This window comes from Pseudorca crassidens, chromosome 6 (assembly GCF_039906515.1).
Source record: "Pseudorca crassidens isolate mPseCra1 chromosome 6, mPseCra1.hap1, whole genome shotgun sequence".
Taxonomy (NCBI): Eukaryota; Metazoa; Chordata; class Mammalia; order Artiodactyla; family Delphinidae; genus Pseudorca; species Pseudorca crassidens.
This window is the reverse complement of record NC_090301.1, coordinates 113,242,071-113,263,901: the sequence shown is the minus strand read 5'-3', so window position 1 is coordinate 113,263,901 and position 21,831 is coordinate 113,242,071. Positions and strand designations below refer to the sequence as shown.

Sequence of the window (21,831 nt, the reverse complement as noted above, 5' to 3'; positions counted from 1 at the left end):
TCAGAACAATACCATGAGGGAGACATTATCAGTTCTATTTTACTAGGCGGGAAGGTGAGATTCAGCAAGATCCGTCCTTTGGAGATCACATAGTTAAGGAACAGCTGGAGCAAAGGTTTGAACTCTGGTCTCCTGGGTCCTTCCTATGACTCACTTCTGAAGTGGCTGTGTGGAGATCTGAACCCAGGCAATCTGGCTCTAGAGACTGCACCGTCAATCTGGATGCGATACTGCTGGAATGAAGCTTAGCCTCTGTTCTACCCTCTGTATTAGCCAAAGTCATAATAGAGACCATAGGTTATTCCAACACCCCTCTTTTGAATGGAACTTGCAGAGTTTAATCACAAACTGGCACTCGGGGAAACTGGGAGGCTCTGACCTAATGACTTTTTTCTTTTAAAAGGCTATATAATTAACGATGAAGAATGTCTATGCATGAATCTGGTGGTTTCAGATGTGCACTCTGCACCAGTCTTGGCTAAGAGTACAGCTCCTGTTGGCACCTCCACACCAGCTGCCCTGCTGCTCCAGGACTCTGAACACCTGAGCGCTCATAAGCAGAGGTCAACTCCATGTCAGAAACTTGCCTTGGAATCTCAGCTTTTTAGTAAGCTGTGAGCATCTGCTTACATCTAAAACTTTCTCATAAAAATTGTATGATTGTTAAAAATCATACAAATCTTGTCATCAACAATATGTCTTGTTTATTTTTTCTTTATTTGTTATATGCATATTGGTTTTAAGTCAAATTATATATTCTCTTTGGAAAATTCTCCAGGGTCCGAAGTTGCTGTGCATAGATTCTATTTTGGTGATGCTTCCCCTTCCCCCTCCTCTTCTGCTGTGCCATTAAAAGCTCCTTCGGAGATCAGAAGAAACCCCTTCGGTAAGTCTGGGTATTACAGACTGACCAGTGAGCAGACTGCCACAGCTTGGGTTTCTAAGAATTTCCATGATCCTGATGTCACGTTCACAAAAAAGAAGAGAAGCCAAGGCAAAAGCACCCTCTTAGAGCTTGAAAGGGGCAGATTTGTTCCTGCCATAGATGTGCTCTGTGTCTGCCTACCCACTTCCCTTCTGCCTCCCCGCAGCCTGCCCATGCTGCGGTCTGCATCATCCCAGGGCCCAAGGCTGCAAACCTCCCAGGGCCCTGGCTCCCCACCCTGTGAGATTAGCCACATTCCTCCAACAGTTTTCCAAAGGAGGTCATGGTATTTAATAGCTTGAGAAAGGTTGAGGATAATCTTGAAACTTGAAAAAAAGCATGAATCTCCTATTGGGGAGATGGTGGGACGAAGCTGGCATTTCATATTGGTGGCTTCATTCTTTGCAGGGAAAAGTCAGAAGAGAGTTGCTCTGGGGAGCAGGGCAGCTGGCTGAAAGATGCTGCTGCTAAGGTAGGAGCCTCGGTTTAACGCCCACAGTTCTTTCCTATTTCTTGACTAGACAACAGTTTTACACATTCTTTTTTTTTTTTTAAATGACATTCTTGGTCTTAATGGAAACAAACCCATCCCAACAACTGGGACTCCTCCACGTTTTAGGCTGATTCAAGGAGGTCAGTCTAGCAGAATGGTTAAGGTTCTGGAACCAACTGCCCAGCTCCGCTTACTGGCTATGAGACCTTGGGATGGATATTTAATTTCTCAGCACCTCAGTTTACTTCTCTGTGAAATGGAGGAAATAGGAGAACCTACTTAATAAGCTAGCACGAGCATTAAATGAGCTAGTACTTATGAAGAGCTGACAAAGCTGACATGTGGTCATTACTCAATAATACAAGCCAGATTCCTCCATGGAGGGCAGGCCAGTGCATTTCATGTAGGCTTCCCTTCTGTTTCTACACAAAAAAAAATTAAAAAAAATACTTATGAACTACTAAAGAACCATTGGTCATATATTTGTTATTACATAGGTTAATATTATATTCACATTCAAATTTTTATTGTATGAATTTATTATGTAAGTTAATACTAAATGAGTACCTGGTACATGGTAAGAACTTAAGAAGTTCCTTAAATAATATCAACTTAAAATGTCTTCAAGACTTCTTCCCTGGTGGCCCAGTGGTTAAGAATCACCTGCCAATGTAGGGGACACGGGTTCAAGCCCTGGTCTGGGAAGATCCCACGTGCTGCGGAGCAACTAAGCCCGTGCGCCACGACTACTGAGCCTGCGCTCTAGAGTCCGCGAGCCACAACTACTGAAGCCCGTGTGCCACAACTACTGAAGCCCGCACGCCTAGAGCCCTTGCTCCGCAACAAGAGAAGCCACCGCAATGAGAAGCCTGCGCACCGCAACGAAGAGTAGCCCCTGCTCGCCGCAACTTGAGTAAGCCCGTGCGCAGCAATGAAGACCCAACGCAGCCAAAAATAAATAAACAAATAAAAATAAAATAAAATAAAATAAAATAAACTGTCTTCATGAGACTGGGTCTAGTTTGCTGGATCCCTGAGAATTAGGACTTTTCTCTGGGAGATGTGGCAGGCACGCTGGTACTCCACAGCCATTTTGAGACGGGACACTGTTAAATCTCCAGATGATGGCTAACGGAGTGTGTATGAAGTGTCTTAAGAACCTTATTTCTCCTCTTTCAGGGAAGAGATGTCCCTAGGATATCGAGGGTTGTTCTAACTGGAAAAATTTCAAGGAAGAAAGAAAAGAAAAGAAAAGAAAAAAGGCTCAGAGAGAGAGAGAAAGAGCTGTGAATGAAAAGAGCAGAGCAGGGGGCTCTGGGAGCCAGCAATATTCAGAGACAAAGAGAGGGAACATCCCCCCCCCCCACCTCCCCAGTCTGCTAAGGGCCAGGTTCCTAGCAGTCATTATTCAGAACTCCGAACAGCTCCTTAGAAAGAGCAATTCTGATAACACCCCAGCCTCCGCACTTTGCACTGTAAGTCTGAGTCCGAGGGAATAAGCTCTAAATTCAAGCTTGCAATCTTGTTCTGAGTTCTTGTTCAGAGTATGAAAAACCTCCTCCCTCACCCAAATTTTCTGGCAGTTATGGAATTTCCCTGGTTTCTTTTGCTTCTGAAGTCATAAACTAAATTTATACAGATGACAGAAAACCGATCTCCAAATATTCGAATTCAGGGTTTCCATTCTCCTGTACTCTTTGTTTCTCTTTAACATTAGGAAACTGCAGAAACAGCGATTCCAGATTCCTGGCTTATACCAGTGTGCAAAGATGTTTATTCAAATCGTGAAGGAATCTTCAGCTGGGTGAGCCCACTTTACAGATGGGAGTCATTCCAGCCGTAAGAGTTATTTAAAAATCTGGTAGAGGAACTCCTGGCATCTAAGTAGAGACATGCTCGACTTTCACTGAAGCCATAGCGCTTGTCATCTACCATGGAATTCTCCCTCTCTACTGTGCCACCCTCTAACTTACAGCCATAATATTAGTGTTTTAGGAGGCTATTGCCTTGATTAAAGGTCAATATAATACATGCTATTTTTGAGCAGTAAACTCCTACAAAGCTAATGATACTTCCAGACCTTTCGGCCATCCATTCGGAGAGAATGCACCGCTCTCCCTATTCTCTAGAAGAAAACCTTTTCTTTGAGTTCTCACGGGATGCTCAGTCTGGAATGACTTGGCACGTGGGCAAGTCCACTCTCGTTTGCAGCGGACATTAACAAGTCTCTCTGAGCATCACAGGCACGATGTCCATAAAACTACTTGAAAATGTCTTAGTCGGTCTGAAGCGTGGTCAGTTCCATTAGGCCAGGGCTCCAGTTCCAACTCGAGGTAAATCTGGGAATTCGGTGGGCTCCACCGAAGCACAGAAGGGAAAATGTCTTTCTCTCCCAAACTCCCTCCCATGATGGCCTCGTCATCTGAGGTTGAATCACTGGCTGTGTGACTTCTAGCAAGGAACTTAACCGTCTCTAGCCAATTTCCTCTTCCATGTGATGGGGAGAAGTGTAAACAAACAAGAACTCAGCAAATGGTCATTTCCTTCTTCGCCTCCCTCCCACCTTCCGCCTTCCTACCGGAAGAGGCTTCTTTTCTGGTTCTCTCTGACGCTGCAGTGCCCTGAAAGGAGCCTTACCCTTTTCCTGAGGTTCTTCCCATCATGCCACGTGTAGGAGGAGCCGCTGGAGTATTCGCTGCAGGCGCTCGAGAGAGACAGCTCGCTGCTGCTACAGCTGCTTCGAGTACAGAGATGACCGCGGATGGCAACCCCCATGCCAGGGCGTTTCAAAGCAGGGGTTCCTGATTTTGTGTTCAGCTGGCATTCCTAAAAAAAGCAGGACAGCTCTGAGCGAGGACTTTGCTAAGGGAGAGAGGAAATCCCAGCTCAACATCATAATGAGGTAGGAGCGAATACAGCACTGTGGTTAGAAACACAGACTTTGGGGTCGACAGACTAGGGGTTCAAATCTTGGCTATGACTCTGACTAACATGCCTGGGAAATGATGTAATCTTTTAGAGCTACATTTTCTTTTTTAAAAAGTGAAGAATAATAATACCGTGCACCATTTAGGGTCACTGCAAGGACCAAGTGAGTTTCTAGATGAGAAGCATACAGCATAGGATCTGGCCTAAGCAGGTGCTCACTTATTATGAGCTGCCATCGTTAGGCAGAAATATGACACTGGGAGTGTTCCATTTTATCCAGTCATGCTGGTTAAAGAATCAGATCAATATCAAGACATGACTTTAATGCTACAAAAGGAAGAAGACAGAGCAGCACCTTTGGCTTAAGGGTTCAAGAGCATGGGCCCTGGACTGGAGTCTAGCGACCTGGCTCTCAGGCTACCAGTGCCACCAGATATGAGATATTGAGAAAGAAAGCATTTAACTTCCATGGACCTTATTGTCTTCTGGTGTAGGGTGGGACAGTTCTCCCAGATCACTCTTATAATCCCTATGGCTCTGATAACATCATTATAAGTCTGGGATCGAATGCCCAGGAAGCCATGTACTGTAATGGAACACCAAACCTGGGAATCATGAGGCTCTGTTGTAAAGATCCTAGGACTCTTCATATCAGTTGGCTATCCAAATGGTAAAGATTCTCACATCAAACAGATCTGGGTCCCGCACAGAAGGATCCAAGCAGTTAGAATTCTAGTGGGTCTGCGTAAGGCACAGGTGACAAAGCTGTAGACACCCCAGAACGTCGTGACAGCCACATTATAGGCCCCTAATGTAACAGATGAAGCTCCACTAACTGGACAGGCTAAATTAATTTAGCAGCCCGATCACAAGAATGGGATCTCTCCATTACAGTCTCATTCCTGTCCCCTATCTAGAAAAGCTTTGTCTCAGAAACTCATTGATGGGAAACCATCTGTCTTTGTGTCACTGGCGGAATGGCAAGTCTCTTACTTGTGCAATCTATTGACACTTTATGGCTGCCTTTAGTACCTGGGTACATATCACTGTTCTCCAAATGCAATTCCAACTGACGATGACTAAACACCAGCTTGGGGAAGGAAGGTAATGCTGTTCTGGGAGCACTCGTGGTCAATAGGAAATCCCTGCATTGGTACAGAGGGCATGTTTAATTTGCTGTCTAATCAATATCCATAATGCTTAATAATGTTAGATTTTCAATATCAGGCATCTGCCTTGCTATCGATACTTCATTTTGGCTGCACGATAATCTCTTTAAGTGATCTGAAAATGCCAAGGAACTTTACTACTCTATTTTTCCCCCTGAAATTTGGCTCTAAATACCACTGAAAGGAGAAAGTCGTCTTAAAATCCAGCTTTCAGCGATACTTATTGATTTATGACCTCATTTACTGCCAGATGTAACTTAGTTAAGGGGAGTTCACGTTTGTATCTCAACAACTACCCTCTGCCCGTGGTCCCAATGCACAGGAGCACGATGCAGTTAGGCCTCAGGCACGGCACACACATCTGGAACATGCCCTGAACAGACTTGTAGAAATACCACATCGTGAGCCACTTGGACTTGTGCGTCTTCTCTTTTCTCCGTCCCATTCTCTGGTATTTTGCTGTTTGGTTCAGCAGGGTGGTGGCTTTTATTTAGGACTACCTCTGCTCTGAAACTTGCGTCTACTATCCGGAGAGAGATCACACCCATGTCCTTTGAGGCCATCCGATCTAAACTTCTCCCATGGCTTTTTTCACGCCCTGCGCAGGTGTCAGTCACCGTTTATATTCTACCTTTTCCCAAAGTACTGAAGCTTATCTGTGATTTCTGTCTTTCCCATCTATACCTTCCCGCCTCACCTATCAAAATACTGTCTATTTTTACAACTCAACTCAGTTCCCAGGCCTCTATTTAACAAATAAGCTTCCTTGCCCAGTTGTCACACATGTGTGCACCTCGATACAGATGTTGGATTAAGATGACAGGACTAGAACTCAGAAGATGAGCTGGAGGAGGGAGGCATTGTTGCCTCTCCCTTGACCTTGAACTTGAGATGCCCGGATGTGATGGAGGACACAGTTGGGAGGTGGGGAAGGCCCATCAATGTCATGTGGGTCAGGTAGGGCTGGGGTAGTTATGCACAGAAGTGTCCTCTAAGCCGGGCTTTTCATCCTTTCATGGGCACAGAAGTCATCCCCGATCTTGTTAAATACAGACGTTGATTCAGTAATTCTGAGGTGGGGTCTGAGATGTAGTATTTTAAGAAATTCCCAGGTGCTTTGATGCTGCTGGCCCAGGGCCTGTGCTTTGAGTAGAAAGCCCCTAGCCTAGGAGGAGCGATGAGAGATGATTACCTCTCATGTGCATTACTTGGTAGCAAGTTGTGTGTCTCACAGTGTGACCTGGGCTATGCTGAGGAGGATGAAAGGAGTGGTGTGAGCCCTCCCTTGGAGCAGTGTACTGGGGAGGGTGTGTGTGTGTGTGTGCGTGTGTGTGTGTGTGTGCGTGTGTGTGTGTGTGTGAGCAGTGTACTGGGGAGGGTGTGTGTGTGTGTGTGTGTGTGTGTGTGTGTGTGCAGTGTACTGGGGAGGGTGTGTGTGTGTGTGTGTGTGTGTGGTGGGGTGATTACAGAGTAATTCTTTGCCAAGAAGAGGAAGGGGCGAGTCCTCTCTACTGGTAAATTCTCCCACCTTTCCCTGACCTTGGGCAACCAATGTTGGAATTTAATAAGGGACCCAGAATCTCTGACATCATGGCTGAAAAGTGAGCTCCTCTGTCCTGAAGTTTCTTCCCTCATCAGCACATGATTATCATGTAGGATTGCCTGCTCCAACAAATAACTGTTCTGTGATTGAGCGGCTGAACACAAAGGCCACTTATAAGGTTTAAATCCTGGCTCTCTCACTGGCTAACTCTTTGACCTTGGGAAAATTATTTAACTCCTCCATGCCTCAGTTTCCTTCTTTCTACCTGGAGATAATGAAAGCACCTACCACATAAGATCAATGTGAACAGCCCCTGCCAATTAGTAGTAGTTCGCTTAATGATACTTAGTAACTACTAGTGACAGTAAAACTTAGTAACTATCAGGTTTCACTACTATTACTAAAAATGTTTCTTTTTTAAATATGTGTGTGTCTTGGCTTTTCAACAAAATTATGCTTTATAGCCTCCCTAAGGGACCATGCATTACACTTCTTAATATGCCATCATGGTCTTACACATGGGCGCTGTGATGAGAAACAGCCAGAAGTGTGTGTACTTTATTTCCACGGGTCACTGACGTGACCTTCTGTAGAGACACACCAGTAGGCACTTTTCTCTATTCTCATTCTCCACCTTCGCCATGTTCTTCTGTGGCCGTGGCACGCGGCCAAATACATAAGAACGCAAGAGGGCTAAAGCAGCGGAGATTTCGTTATGGCTCCTGTTAGCAGCTACTGTGTTATGTACATTTTATACATTATCTTATTTAATCCTCACTACAACTCTCAGAAATAGAAAAAAATCATCATTTTTTCTCATTTTCCAGAAGGGGAAGCTGAGGCACTGAGGTGTTCAAATATTGTCCAAGGTCACCCAGTCAATACAACATTCTGATGTCAGGCCCAGGTCCCAGCCTCTATGAGATAGCTCCAAGTAAGGCCCCTGACAATCAGCAGAACTCCTGCACGTATACAGACTTCCTTCCAAAACATCCTCCTGAGAAGAGTCGTAATTAGTAATAGATAATGATTATCATTAAAATTCTTCTTTGCCACAAGATGTATGTTGTTTCCGTTGCAACATTATCCTAATTGTGTTGATTTAATTGGCAAAGCATACCATTTACACTATTCAAAGTGTCTTTTTCCCATAGTGTATTTTAGATTACCACCTTGAAGCACTCATATGCTTTAACATCCTTACTATGAGAAATGCAATACAAAATCCATAATTTTAGTTAAAAAAAGGAGAGAGACACAGAGAATGAAGGCAAGGATTTCTTGGATAAAAACTGCAACTTAAAAAAATTCCTGATCTTAAGGCCATATTATAGATTGGATGCCATTAAGGTCTTCATGAATGTTTAAAGCGACAGCATTCCACTGACATTTAATTCCAATCTAACTTGAGAATATTTACCTTCGATATAGACTCTCCTAGCTACACTTATAAAATTATACAGTAAAATAAAAGGCCAGTCATCCACAAATGTCCATCTGTCATTGTTTTAAGCCTAACACTTTTCATTATATATTTATTTGGCTCTCGTGTTTTTCAAGATACTTTTTTTATGTCAATGAGAGTTAAAAACCACGCTGGTTAAAGTTTTGCCAAATAAGCACAAAGATAACCCTAGCTGAAGAAAAAAAAAGTACAGACCATGAATTTTTAAAAGTTCATACATATCATAAAAGTAGGATGAGTAATATGGGACATGGGCTTTAATAAAAAGCTCCTTGGCCGTTTCTCAGAGACTTTGAGATGTAATCAATACCCAAAAAGGTATCTTGGGGACGAGGCAAGATTTATGGTATTTTTGCCGAGAGTGACACTTTCTGCTTACTTCATCAGCTGGGGGACATGATATTGAATTGCAGAGAACACAAGAAAGGAAAGTATTTTTAATCTGCCTGACAGTGCTTCAAGGATGCGCTTTATGGTTCACTTGTGACATCATTTCTGATGGAAGGAAGGAAAAGAACAACCTGAACAAGTGTTCTGAAGGCGACAGGGAAACTCACGTGCATTTCAACATCAGTTCGTGAGTGCGTCAGACTCCGGCTTCTTTCCACATCTGAGAGCAAATCCCCGGTTGAAAGATCTAAGATGCGTGAGTGAAGTTTCTGGGTAAAAACAGGCAGAAATTTTGAACAGTGTTGATTTAATTGTTTGTTTCAAATCTTGCCTTGGACAGGTAAATCTCAAAAGAGTTGACATTTCTAGATTAGATAACATATCCTAACTCAAAAAAGTTTATCTGAGTTTATCAGTGTTCTAGATATACACATGTGCAATTACACATTATAAACAATAATCACACTTTCACAGTCTGTCGGTATGTGTTGGAAAATAAGTAGTAAGGAAAAAGAAACAGCAAGAAAAATGTGAATACCCCAATACACTTATTGGCTTTTGATACTAACATTAAATTAACTTTTGATATTCACATTAAAAAGCACTCACCATGTTAACCTTATTATGTTGAGTAGTGGTTAAAATCTGAGCAAATGATTATAAAAGTGACCTTATTTCTAAACAGCACTGATCTTGTGACATCTTCCCTCGCACACATTTTAACTCAAAGTCATTAATGTCATCTGTTAGGAACAATTAATGTGAATAGAAAATAATTGCATTAGGGATCTGGGGACTTGGAGGGCTTTGTGCATTAATATTCACATGCTATTCGATTATATACTCAATTCTTTATTTCAGCTTTGCTTGGGTGGCCTGCTAAACCAGGGACATTTCACTACATTAATCTTTATCCTAATTATTAAGGCTTTTCTGTAGATATTAAATTTGATCTTTTTAATTGCAAATACAATAAAACTCGTGATTTATGTCTAATGTTTCTGCTAGGCTGATGACATTTTAAAAATGGTACTCACAGCCTGGTTTGTCTTGGTTACAACTTTTGTGACTTCAGACACTAAAAAATCGAATCGAATAAGTAAATAACGTGGCTGAGATGCCTCCCTCACCTCTGAAAAGTTTTTCTATTCCTTTTCTTCCCCGGAAAGGCCTTGCTGCATACTGATGTTGATCTGGGAGATGACTAGTTCTCTGCCAATAATTAATGCTAGGATCATCTTAGCGTGCAGGGGTTGCCCAAGGGTCACTTTGTCCCAGCAGATCCACCATGTTGTCAGCAGGGCTGTGAACTCCACTAAAATGAGCCATATTTACTGTTCCCCATTTTCCTTCAGGTTGAACTTGTGTGAAAGCCCTGTGTACCTGGTTAGTTAGTCACTCAACAAACATCTATTCAGCACCCACTGAAGGATAAGCACTCTGGTAGCATTGCACTGCATCCATCTGCAGGAATAAAGGCAGTTTTTTTTTTTTTTTTTTTTTTCTGCTATGGATCAGTTCTCCTTCTTATCAGTAGAGCTTAAAATCATTTGCTTCAGACTTATACTCTTGCTTCTCTCAATTTGTGTTTGTGGAGTTACTTTCACCAAAAAGAACATAAATCCTAGATATCTGGTTTTCCATTATTTTGAAGATTCTAATTTCTCCAACAATGCCAAGACATCAATAGGTAACTAGAGCCAGGATGTTGTTTCTGCACAATATTTATAATCCTTATCTCGAGCTCCCTCTAGAATCAAAGACATTTTAAGCCCCGGGATCTGTCACACAACGTGTCATACTCAGTAAGTACCCAACTGGTGCTTGCTGTAGTCCATCAAGAAAAAGATGTCTATATTTTCTCCACCCACGTACAGGTTTTAAGGATTGAGAGAGTGCCAAAAGAATGATAACATTCTAAGACTTAAGAACACATTTATCAATATGCAAAGAGTCAAAGAATTTACGGGAAATGACATTCAACAAAAGAAATGATGATTTTGAGTGGTATATCATGTGATTTGGGGGAAGAGTCCTTATAGATTAGATATCTGACTTCTTATTCAGTTCATGGTTACACTTCTTACCAGATATATGACGTCATTGTTTTGCTTTCTGAATGAATATGTGTATATATAAACCCATCCTCCTAAATGAGGTTCTATTTTAGTTACTTTTATGCAAATGGTCAGTTCTCTCCATTGAAATAAGTCAAGTCATGAAGGAGAGGGGACAGATCCTAGGGCAAGGGGACCTGAGTTTCAGCCCGAAGGCACAGATTTTACCAGATCTCAGGATGTAATTGAACCTCTTTGTCTCAGATTCCTTGCCTGTTACAAAGGGATGGAAGGAGCTACTTACCCTACCTCTCAGGTAGGGAGAGGTATTGCCATAGTCAGAAAGGATAATAATAAGATAGTACTGTGAAATTTACATAGGCTTATACCAATTAATTGTCATAACTGAGAGCTGGTAATTTCTTTTTTTTTTAATCATCTTCATTGGAGTATAACTGCTTTACAATGGTGTGTTAGTTTCTGCTGTATAACAAAGTGAATCAGCTATACATATACATATATCCCCATATCCCCTCCCTCTGCGTCACCCTCCCACCCTCCCTATCCCACCCCTCTAGGTGGTCACAGAGCACCGAGCTGATCTCCCTGTGCTATGCAGCTGCTTCCCACTAGCTATCTGTTTTACATTTAGTAGTGTATATAAGTCCATGCCACTCTCTCACTTTGTCCCATCTCACCCTTCCCCTCCACGTGTCCTCAAGTCCATTCTCTACATCTGCGTCTTTATTCCTGTCCTGCCCCTAGGTTCTTCAGAACCTTTTTTTTTAAAGATTCCATATATACGTGTTAGCATACGGTATTTTGTTTTTCTCTTCTGACTTACTTCACTCTGTATGACAGACTCTAGGTCCATCCACCTCACTACAAATAAGAGAGTTGGTAATTTCTTAAATGCTAAGGTACAAAGGAATAATTTGTTGTTATAGTTGACATGTATGTAAGGAGAATAAAAACTGACTTAGAGGAAAATAAAATCTACTTCTGTGTTAAGGCTGTAGGTAAGAAAATAAAAGGTAAATATCATCCTTTCACATAAACATCCTTCATGGTTAAATAACCACAAAAGCTCACAATACATTAGGTGTTATACTTTTATAATAAGTATTTTTATGAAAGGTTTATATTTTCTACATATACATATATAATAAATAAATTCCCATAGAGAGAGGGAGAGAGAATATTACTTTTCAAACTGGTGTTGTATGTTATCTGGCCTTAATTCAGGTAGAATATATACATAAGGAAATCAATTAAAATCACTGACAGAGTACAACTGACAGGAGAGTACCCCTGCCTCTTCAAGGAAGTCCACCTGCTTAGTTTGAGGGCAAATTCACTATCACATGACTACCTACCTACAGTTCATGTATACTGAATAAGTGTCCATTCAGATAAAATCTCCCACCTGAAAATTTTCAAACTTGAAATCTTTAGCCTACGAATCTGGATGAATCCTGGATTTGACTCGGACATGATTTTGTGTGTGTGTGTGTGTGTGTGTGTGTGTGTGTGCGCGCGTGCATGTGTGTGTGTTTAGACATGAGAGATAACAATATTACTCAGTATAGATTTGAAATTGACCTCACATCACTTCTTATACTATATCTCAGTAACTGAGATTTCACTTGGTCTTAGAAATAGAGACTCCCAGCCTCACACATTCTCAAACTAAAGGCCAGTGAGATCTTTTCACTCAAATGCTTCCTTTCATGGTAACTGTTCACCCCTCCCTTCCTGCCAGCCTGGTTTCACTGTCTCTAGAATGGGCCCCTCTCACTTCTGAGCTGGTGCTTTTGTCCGTCTGCCGATAGCACACTCTCCCTGCTCCTGCCCACCTGCCTGAAACCTGCTCACTATTCAGGATTGCACTGAAACCTGCCTGTAGGGTTGTCTGTCATCTCTAGCCCCCAGTGGATTCCTCACTCAGATGGATTACGTCCTCCATCATTTTGGCCCTTTATCTGAAGTGCGTAATTGCTGAATTGCTCCTGTATTGCAGGGTCTATTTCCCTAATGGGGTGACCAGTTCCATGAGAATGCAGGCCAAGCCCTCGATTTCTGCTTTGTCCCTGTGGCAGGGGCTGGCTAGGTGTCATGGAACCCATTCCCTCTACCCTCTAGCCACACAGCTGGACTACATTTCCCAACACCCTTTGCAGTTAGGTGTGGCCATGTGACAGGGGTAGTTCCAGCCGATGGGGTATGAGCAAAAGTGATACCCGTCCTGGCCCAGGAATATCTCCCATATGCGGTGCTCCACCCTCTTTCCCCTTCCACCAGTTCGATGCAGCCAACTCAGCACAGCAATCACAGAAGTCACGTGTTGAAGATGGAGCCAGCAGGTAGGAGGAGTCTGGATTTCTGAATAGTCAATGGAAAAGAGCTGCCCTGGGACCAGAAGTACCTCTTTTGGACTTTCCACGAGAAAGAAACCTGCACTGGGTTTGAGCCATTAATCATTTGGGGGTTTGTTTGTCATCAGGATTAATATTAACTGGCTGATGTCACCCTTTTCTGAGATAAGCACTCTATAGCCAACAGAGCAGTCACTAAATAAAGACACACATACACACATAAATTCATATGCACACATTATGTATATACACACATTAGATACACATTCAGAAACATATTCACACATGGATTTTCAGCTTCATGGGGAAGAGGCCTACTTTGTGTCACGATGCAGGGGCAGGGGCGAGGAGCTGTGTGACAAGCCATGGTGTAGACCAATCCACCGTCTGAACACACGCCTCACAACAGAGTAAGATACGATGGTCAGCTTTGGGGACCTGGCAATGCCAGAGCCGCCGGGGCCAGACATACAAGCTGGGGTCATAATTTTTGGTGGATTACTCTGCCTTCAGTCAGCCAGCTCTTTTTTCTATTTTACGGTTTTGAATCTGTAATTCAAGGCCGAGAAGGACTGCACCTGAGACCAGCTGTGCATTATCTGGTGGGATGGAGGTGGAGTGGCCCCTTTCACAGTAGCCCGGATGGCTCTGCAGCTCTCCAGCTAATGATGGCAGCCGAGACTGAGACCAAGGTGTGCCTGGCCTTTCAGAGTGGGGCTGGAGGGCTGCTTTGCCATTTTTTGTATCTCTCCTCACTCACGGAGCTGCACTTCTTCAGATGCTTAGTGAAGGCTTGTTGCATTGAACAGAATTCTGCCTTTGGATTTTTGCTCAGTACCGAGACGATGTCACGACTGGGAGGCAGTGATTGCTGAGGCCAGGGCGACACCGAGTCCTTATTTAGTGACACAAGGTGAGGTTAAAAAGCAGATTATCTGAGAAATGTGGGTAACATGGGAAACCATACTGGAAAAACCAAGTGAAATAGGGTGACGAGCAGCTTTTGTATTTACTGACGTACTCCCTAAAGTTTGAAAAGAATTGTGTGAAGTTTTTCATTTCAGGATTTCAGATGTAAAGAGAACATACAGAAAGGATTGTTTAACCATCGCTCCCTTATCTTCATTCAGATCTGGTGAGAGAATTAAGCTAATACCATAATCATGCATACAATTATTCTCCCCTCTAACTAAGAAAACCAAATACCTGTAAAAAAGGAATTATGAGAGTGAATATGGCATATATCTGATTAATGGACACTACCAACATGGGTAATTTAGGTTCAGCCACAAAAGGTGGATGTGAATTAGTGTTTTTCATCTGATCTGCTTCAATCCCCTTGATTTACGCAAGCTTGGTAGATGCTACAGTACCACGATCCTGAATTCTACCCTGTCCTGTTTCATATTCTCTAGAGGTCTTTCTCCCCGCTGTGGAAAAGGTCTCCCAGTCAAATGGGATGGCTTCTCTGCCGACAATTCCTGAATTCCTATTTTATTTATGAAGTGATGAGTTCTGCTATTGCCAAATGATCTAGGCCTCAACCTTCTTCACCGACCACATTTCCCTGAATTCTATTCCTAATGCACTCTGCCACCCATCAGAAGGTATTTTTCTACTCTCAAAAAACTGCATGGTAGGGTATTTAGGAGTGGAAAAATTTCTTGGGGTTTGCCCACTCACCATTGGTATCTTTAGCCATTCAACACTCTCCCCAAGAGACACAATACCAGCAGCTGCCCCTGGTCACTTCTTGTCTCAGAGCCTATGCTCAACCGCTCTTGCCTGCTCCCTTGCTGAGCGCTGCTGCTCTCACTGCCCCATCTCGGCTGGTTGCTCATTTGTACTTGACCTTGTTTAGGAATCATCCTCCTTCACAGATCTAGTTGTAGGAAAAATGGGGCGTGAGAGGATGGTCGTGTCCTAGGTCTTGAGTGAGTCCCTGGGGTGGGCCACCAAGTGAGGGTCCTTGGCTTCGTGCAGGAGAGAACCCAAGAGCGAGCCGTAGTAAAGTGAAAGCAGGTTTATTTAGACAGAGTGTGGGCCGTCTCAGAAGGTGGGAGGCGGCACCGAAATATGGGTGGTCAGTTTTTCCGGGCTGGGTAATTTCACAGGCTAGAGAGTGGGAGGGATTATTCCAGCTATTTGGGGGAAGGAGCAGGGATTTCCAAGAATCGTGGCATCACTCACTTTTTGGCCTAATTTTATGGCTGGCCTCAGAACTGTCATGGCGCTCGCGGGTGTGTCACTTAGCTAATGCACTACAAGGAGCGGATGAGGAGGCTCAAGGTCCACTGGAAGTCAAATCTTCTGCCATCTTGGGCCGGTTCTAACCGGTTTTCGTCGTATCCTGTTCTTCTCAATGTTGTGTCGTTCTTTTAATAGTTGTACCCTGCCCCCTTCCTTCCTGTCTCATTGTGGCCTGGATCCTAGGCTGATTTCTTGGATGAAGAATTTACTGCTTCGTCAGCCGTGGCTTTGTTTTCACATTGTCCTGCCTCCACCTTGGAGATCTGACCTCAACTCACAGCTTCCGGAGAGCTTCCTAGAGCCCCACCGCTGCTCCCTCAATTCAGCCCACGCTGGTCCCCAGGCAGTGTGTTTCATCCCCTTTTATCCCAGCACAAGGGAAGCAAGTCTGGGGTACGTAATTCTGAAATCCTATGAGCATCTTTGGATTTTGCCAATTTCATGGCTTTTCCTGTGAGTTCACCTTTCTTGGATATCCTCTGTTACAGGGGTAGAAAACGTGTGGTGGATTTGGTATATATGTAAGAGACTTGTTCTAAATATGGCTTGAATTAGACATCTCCTTGTTCCTTCTGTTGGGTAATAAGGCAGTTTTCACAGGTATGCACAAGGCTCTGAAAGGAAATCCAAGGAAATGTCCTAAAGTGACTCGAAGCCTGATTAAGATAATTTTTCTTTGGAAGCTCTACTCCCCAGAAGATGGTCCAAAAACCCCCCCGTTTTATCTTTCTCACACACTAGACTTACACTTTTATTTACATTTTGCCACACTCAGAAGTGTGATTTTTCATCAGCCCTTCCAAACCCCATCAAGAGATATTGTGGCAGACCCCTAGTTCACATTTCAGAGGTTTCATTCTGTTCCATTAAGAATTTATTATAAAACTGAACATTACATAACTGCATATTATGTAACTGAGTATTATATAGTCCTTTCTTAGATTCACAAAAATTTGAGCCTAGGACAAAATATTTTTGGATAAAAGCTGATGTTTAATTAATTATGCCATAATTTCCATTTGGGGATACAAAGATAAAACGTAATATCTGCATTCGGTCATCTTGCTGATGCGACACAGAGCAATGTCTTTTGAATATTCTCTTAGAGGTCCTTTAAAAAATATGTCCATCAAGATTTGATCTCACTTCAGAGTCTGAAATTTTTATAGCTAATTTTTTTTAGCCATCTACACCAGTCCTTGATGCAATTATTATTTTCCCTGACAACGTTCAGACTTGCCCTGCGTATCCGTCTTTCTGTGACCCGTTCTGATGCATTCCGTTTCGCTGTGGATGGTGCCTCTGCATATGACATGGCTCTTTTCTACTTCCTCGGGATCCAAGGTTATACACGCTTTTGAAACAATTATTCCACAGCTATATTCAAAACCTTCTTCAAGGGTCCCTGCTACCATGACAACCAGATTACCCAGTGGCTGCCTAAGGGAGCATTTGGTTTGGTTACTAGGAAGTTTATTTGGGGCTTCTGCAGCTCAGACTGATGACTGGAGTGTCTCAAATCTGTCCTATCTTTTGAAATTCCATTAACAGTGCCCTGAGGTCCTGCTGGGAGAGGACCAGCGAGATGATGGATGAGGATATAAACAGCAGACCTTGCCCTCAGGAGTCTCCACTCTAATTAGTCCAACAAGAAGCATTCATGAAGCATCTACTATGTAAGAGTCCTGCCTATGAACTATGAACAGACTCAGAGAAGCCCGTTAGTGGAGCCTATGATATGAATGAGGTGCCCGGACACACAGATGAGAAAAAAACAGAACAATTTTAAGGCAGGATATGCAAAAGAGGTCATGGTACAGGAAGAGTGATACGGAGATGGGGCGGTGAGGGTAGGGGTCAGTGTGGCAACACAGTTAAATATAAATAAGATAATATTCTGTGCAATAAAGATTCAGGCCATACGGGCTTAGGTCTCCCTGTCAAGCTCCCAAATCCCATGGTCTCTTTACATAAAACAAACAGGAATCAGAAGTATTTAATATGTAACAGCAAAGTGACAGGTGTTGGGAAACAGGATGTATGGTAAGGGCTTCAGCTCACTCAGACCTGGGAAAAGCCAGTTCCTAAGAGTGGTTCACACCTGCCTCCCAATCCTAAAACTCTTTGAAGCTTCTCTTTTGTCTTTTTCTGTGACTCTGATCTGAGAGAGGAAGTGATTCAGCACAGTCTGAGCCTATTCTGGGATCTAAGAGATACAGAAGTGCCTTGAAATTTCCATTTTTATCACTAATTACTTTAACAGGTACTTTAATAAGTGCTTTCCAATTGCCCCTGCTGTTGTGTAAAATTATCTACACTGCATTTTATATTTTTAATCAAGCTTGATTTTTGAAAACTCTCCTGGATTTCTGAAGCTTTTTGACTTTTACATGTGGGGGAACAAATTTTTCCTCTGATTTCACGGAACTAAACGAATTAGGGAGAAAAACAACTTGACCTTCTATTTTTACCGGACCTATTGGAAATAGCATTGATGGTCACTGGAGTCCAGTGCACTGTTTATTAGGAAGAAATGATTTACCTCCTGCCCTATGGGGGAAGAAGGGCACTGAGTGGAGTCCCTTCCCTGATCTTATCTCATGAATCCTCATGCTATTGTGTGGAAGAAGCTAAGATCTTAATTTTTACGGATGAAGAACTCAACCAATACTAAGGATAGTATCCAGCGTCACAAGGCTATATTCCAGTAAGTGGCAGAACCAGTATTCTCTCCCAGATCTGCCTACTGCTAAGTCCAAACTCTACCACGTTCTGTTCACTCTTCCCCTGAAGGAAGGAAATTGATATCCTCATTGGTCTCTTTTGCGAGATGAGTTGCTTATTTCTGCCGAAGTGCTAAGCCCCCACAATTTGGGTCATTCCCATTAAGTGAACTATGTTGCCTTGGGAACTTTCCTGCCCAGAGCCTTTCTCAGAGGCAGATAAGCCATAACCGAAAAAGAAATAATCATAACAACAACAGTAACAACAACAGCTGTGACCACCGAGCTCTTTTTAGCACTAAGTATCTATTTCATGCATATTATCCTTGTAAATCCTTATCACAATTCACAGTAAGGGCTGTTATTATCCCCATTTACAGGTGAGGAAACTGAGGCACCGACCTAAAGATATTGTCTAAGGTCATATAAACCATATTTAAATCCCAGGCAGTCTGACTGCAGAGTTTATATCGTTAATTCTACAATTAAATCTGGTTAATGATAGCTTGGTAGAAGCAACTTACTAAAATAACAATATAAATTAATTAGACAAGATAAACTACGTAGAACTAAAAATAGAAATAACTGTAAGTACAATGTGATATCTTCACTCACTATGCTTAAACATAAATCATTCATTTATTCAAAAATATACTTTCTTTACGAGGATGATTATTGTTGATAATATTTCTGTTATCGGTGATGTTTCCTTCTTAGGTCTCTACCTTGTTTTCAGGGAAACGCAATTCTGTATATAAATATTTGGATCTCACTGAAAAATAAAACTGAAGAAAACAGCAAGCATTTATAGAGTGCTTGCTACATGCCTTGCTAAGGCAAAAAAAAAAAAAAAAAAAAGACATAATTTTTTTCTTATTTAATCCTTAGGATCACCTAACAAGGTAGAATCTATTATGAGCTCCACTTTTCAGATGAATAAACTGAGGAACAAGAGAAGTTAAGGAGCTGTTCAGGTCAGGGATCTGAACCTGGGCACAGACTTCAGGGCCTCTCATGACGTCCCCTGCCACTATGTCCTCTAATCCAGGGTACAACGATGGACAAACGCAGTCCCTGCCGTTAAGGTGCTTGTGGGACGAGCCACCGGGCACCCTCAATGTCACGTGCCATGGAAAACTCAGCAGGGGGCTCTGGGAAGGCTTTTCCTGGGAAGCGATAGGTAAGTTGAGATTTTATGAACAAGAACTGATGATTCAGGGGAAGAAACCAAGAAAGGAAAACAGGGCTTTCTGGGCAGAACCTGTACAAAGGTCCAGAGATGAGAGAGAGTGACATTTTTCTGCATATGGCTCAGCAAGATGACAGAGGCGAGTTCAAAAGGAGGAGAGCGGGGAGAGGGATGTCTCAGCAACAAGGGACCTGCGGCAAGTCACACGGTGGGTGAGAAAGTAGGGAGGCTGGGATTTGAACCCATCACTCTCTCCAAAATACAAGTTTCCTCCCCTCTTCTTCTGCCCACCACACATTTTTTTCAAATGCTGAACTTGGCTGTGGGCCTCCATGGCCCTTAGGTACGTAAACAAGCACTGGAAGAAGAGACAGGAAGGGTCCCTAAGCAAATGTGAACACAGGACACACCACAGCTTCTAGCCTTCTCGTCATGCTTCTTCCTGAAAGGGGTGCCAGGGGTTTCCAACCAGGGTCCTCACTCACGCCGCATGCTAGGGCTGTGCAAAGAGCTGCCTGCAACCCAGAGATCTCTAGTCACTAATCCTGAAGAACTAGAGTGGCTCCTTCTGTGATGCCAGAGTGTTCTATGATTATCCAGGCTGCCAGCAGGAAGCCAGACCTGGGTCCCGCTCTGTTCTTGCAACTTCGATGAGGAGACGTTAACATCAAATGACTACTGTTTGACACTAGAAGAGAATCTTCTAGGAAGAGAAAGTGCCTTGTCAGTGTTTCGGAGAACCTCCCCCCCAAAAAAAATCCTGCAGAATTATTTATAAGATGGGTGCCACCTGCCATGATTAAAGGAAAGATGAGAACAAATTGAAATGCAGAGTTTGGGAGATGACATAACCACTGGGACCTTCACAGGCTATAAGAGTCACTCTCACAGTCTTTCCCTGCAGGGAGTTTGGGGTAAGACATAGATCAGAGCGTTGATGAAGATGACTTCTGTGATGAGCCCTCATCTGTATTTTACAGCCCGAAGTCCTGGTTCTAGTGGGACAAGTTGCTGGAGAGTCCAATTCATTTCACAACATTTGTGAAGACATGTCAAGTAAAGGCAGTTTCTGGCTGAATGTTCGGCGAAGGCCTGTAGCCTCAGCTCCTTTGACAGTTAACATGAAGTTGTGTGTTATCAGGGTTTCAGACTCATGACTTCGGCTGGCTTTATAGGCTTTGTTGCTACAGATCTGAGTCACAGTTTCTCTGTAGCTCATCCCCACAGCAGTTTTTTTTTAAATCCACTCTTACTTTACCCCATGGTAAGGAATGCCTCAGGGTGTTATAAACAATCAGTTGAAAACTGTTATTTACGTAGCTTCCTAATAGCAACTTGAATATAGGGCATAAAATTACTAGCTTACAATATTGTTCAATATTAACAGTGGAAAGGGTAATATGTAAAACAGACATTAAAGGATTAGCTGTAAAATACATTTCACTGAGCTAAGTCATTTCTTGGCAAATGGTAGTTTCCAGCTATTAACGTAGGATTTATCAAGTCGAGTGGATTTATTTTTATTTTTCTGTCAGTTTGCTAAATATATTCTATATTTAAATTTCAATTTTGTGTGTGTGTGTTTCAAGCAAATTAGGAGCAGCTGCTGAAAACAAAATCTGAGCTAGAAATGACACTAGAATTTCAAGTCAAAACTGCTCCTCGATTTCCCCAGCAAATCCTCTAGTAAGTGGACTAAAGATTCAGCTGTAACATCCAAGAGAAAAGTACATGATATGATATTACAGACATCTGTATGACAGATTAGGGGGTTTACAACTGCATCAGAAAATTCAGTAAAAAGGCATATCCTCCACAAGACATAAAACAATGCTTCTACCATTTCTGCTTGAGACTCAGCAGGCACAGAACACTTTGTTCTCATCAAGCATGTTCAGTAAACACTATGAATTTGTGAACCAGGCACCCAGAAAGAAGGTCGAAAGAGAAATTCCTAATCTCCCAGGGTGGAAATTGTGAAGTATTAAATGGATATTTGATGCATAAATACAAATAACATAATCGCTCTATTTTCTTCGGAGACAGTCACCAGTTACCATAATCCTAAAATTATTCTGTGTTCTCAAATCCCTACAGATGTATTGATTTTCATAAATTGCTTTGACGGAAACTTTCTTAAAAGATGCGAACTAATCTTTCTCTGAGCTTCCTTTCATGTGATAACGTGTGCAACATTTTCAATCTCAGAGAATGCCAAAAGCGAGTTCTTATTTTTCAGAGGAATTGGCTAGAGATCTATAAATAACTGTTACAAAGAAATTAGTTATAGATCTATAAATATTACAAAGCGTTACAGAGACAAG

General features: G+C 42.5%; 1 protein-coding gene across 7 annotated transcripts in view; it reads right to left on the bottom strand.

Moving 5' to 3' along the window:
• NCKAP5 (NCK associated protein 5) overlaps nt 1–21,831 on the bottom strand; it is a 1,056,356-nt gene that overhangs the window by 99,664 nt on the left and 934,861 nt on the right. For all 7 annotated transcript variants that reach the window (XM_067742126.1, XM_067742129.1, XM_067742130.1 and 4 more), the window contains 2 exons: nt 9,081–9,182; nt 4,056–4,244 (listed from right to left, as the gene is read on the bottom strand). In XM_067742126.1, the coding sequence (XP_067598227.1) occupies nt 4,056–4,244; nt 9,081–9,182 (291 nt within the window). The remainder of the gene's footprint in view (nt 1–4,055; nt 4,245–9,080; nt 9,183–21,831) is intronic.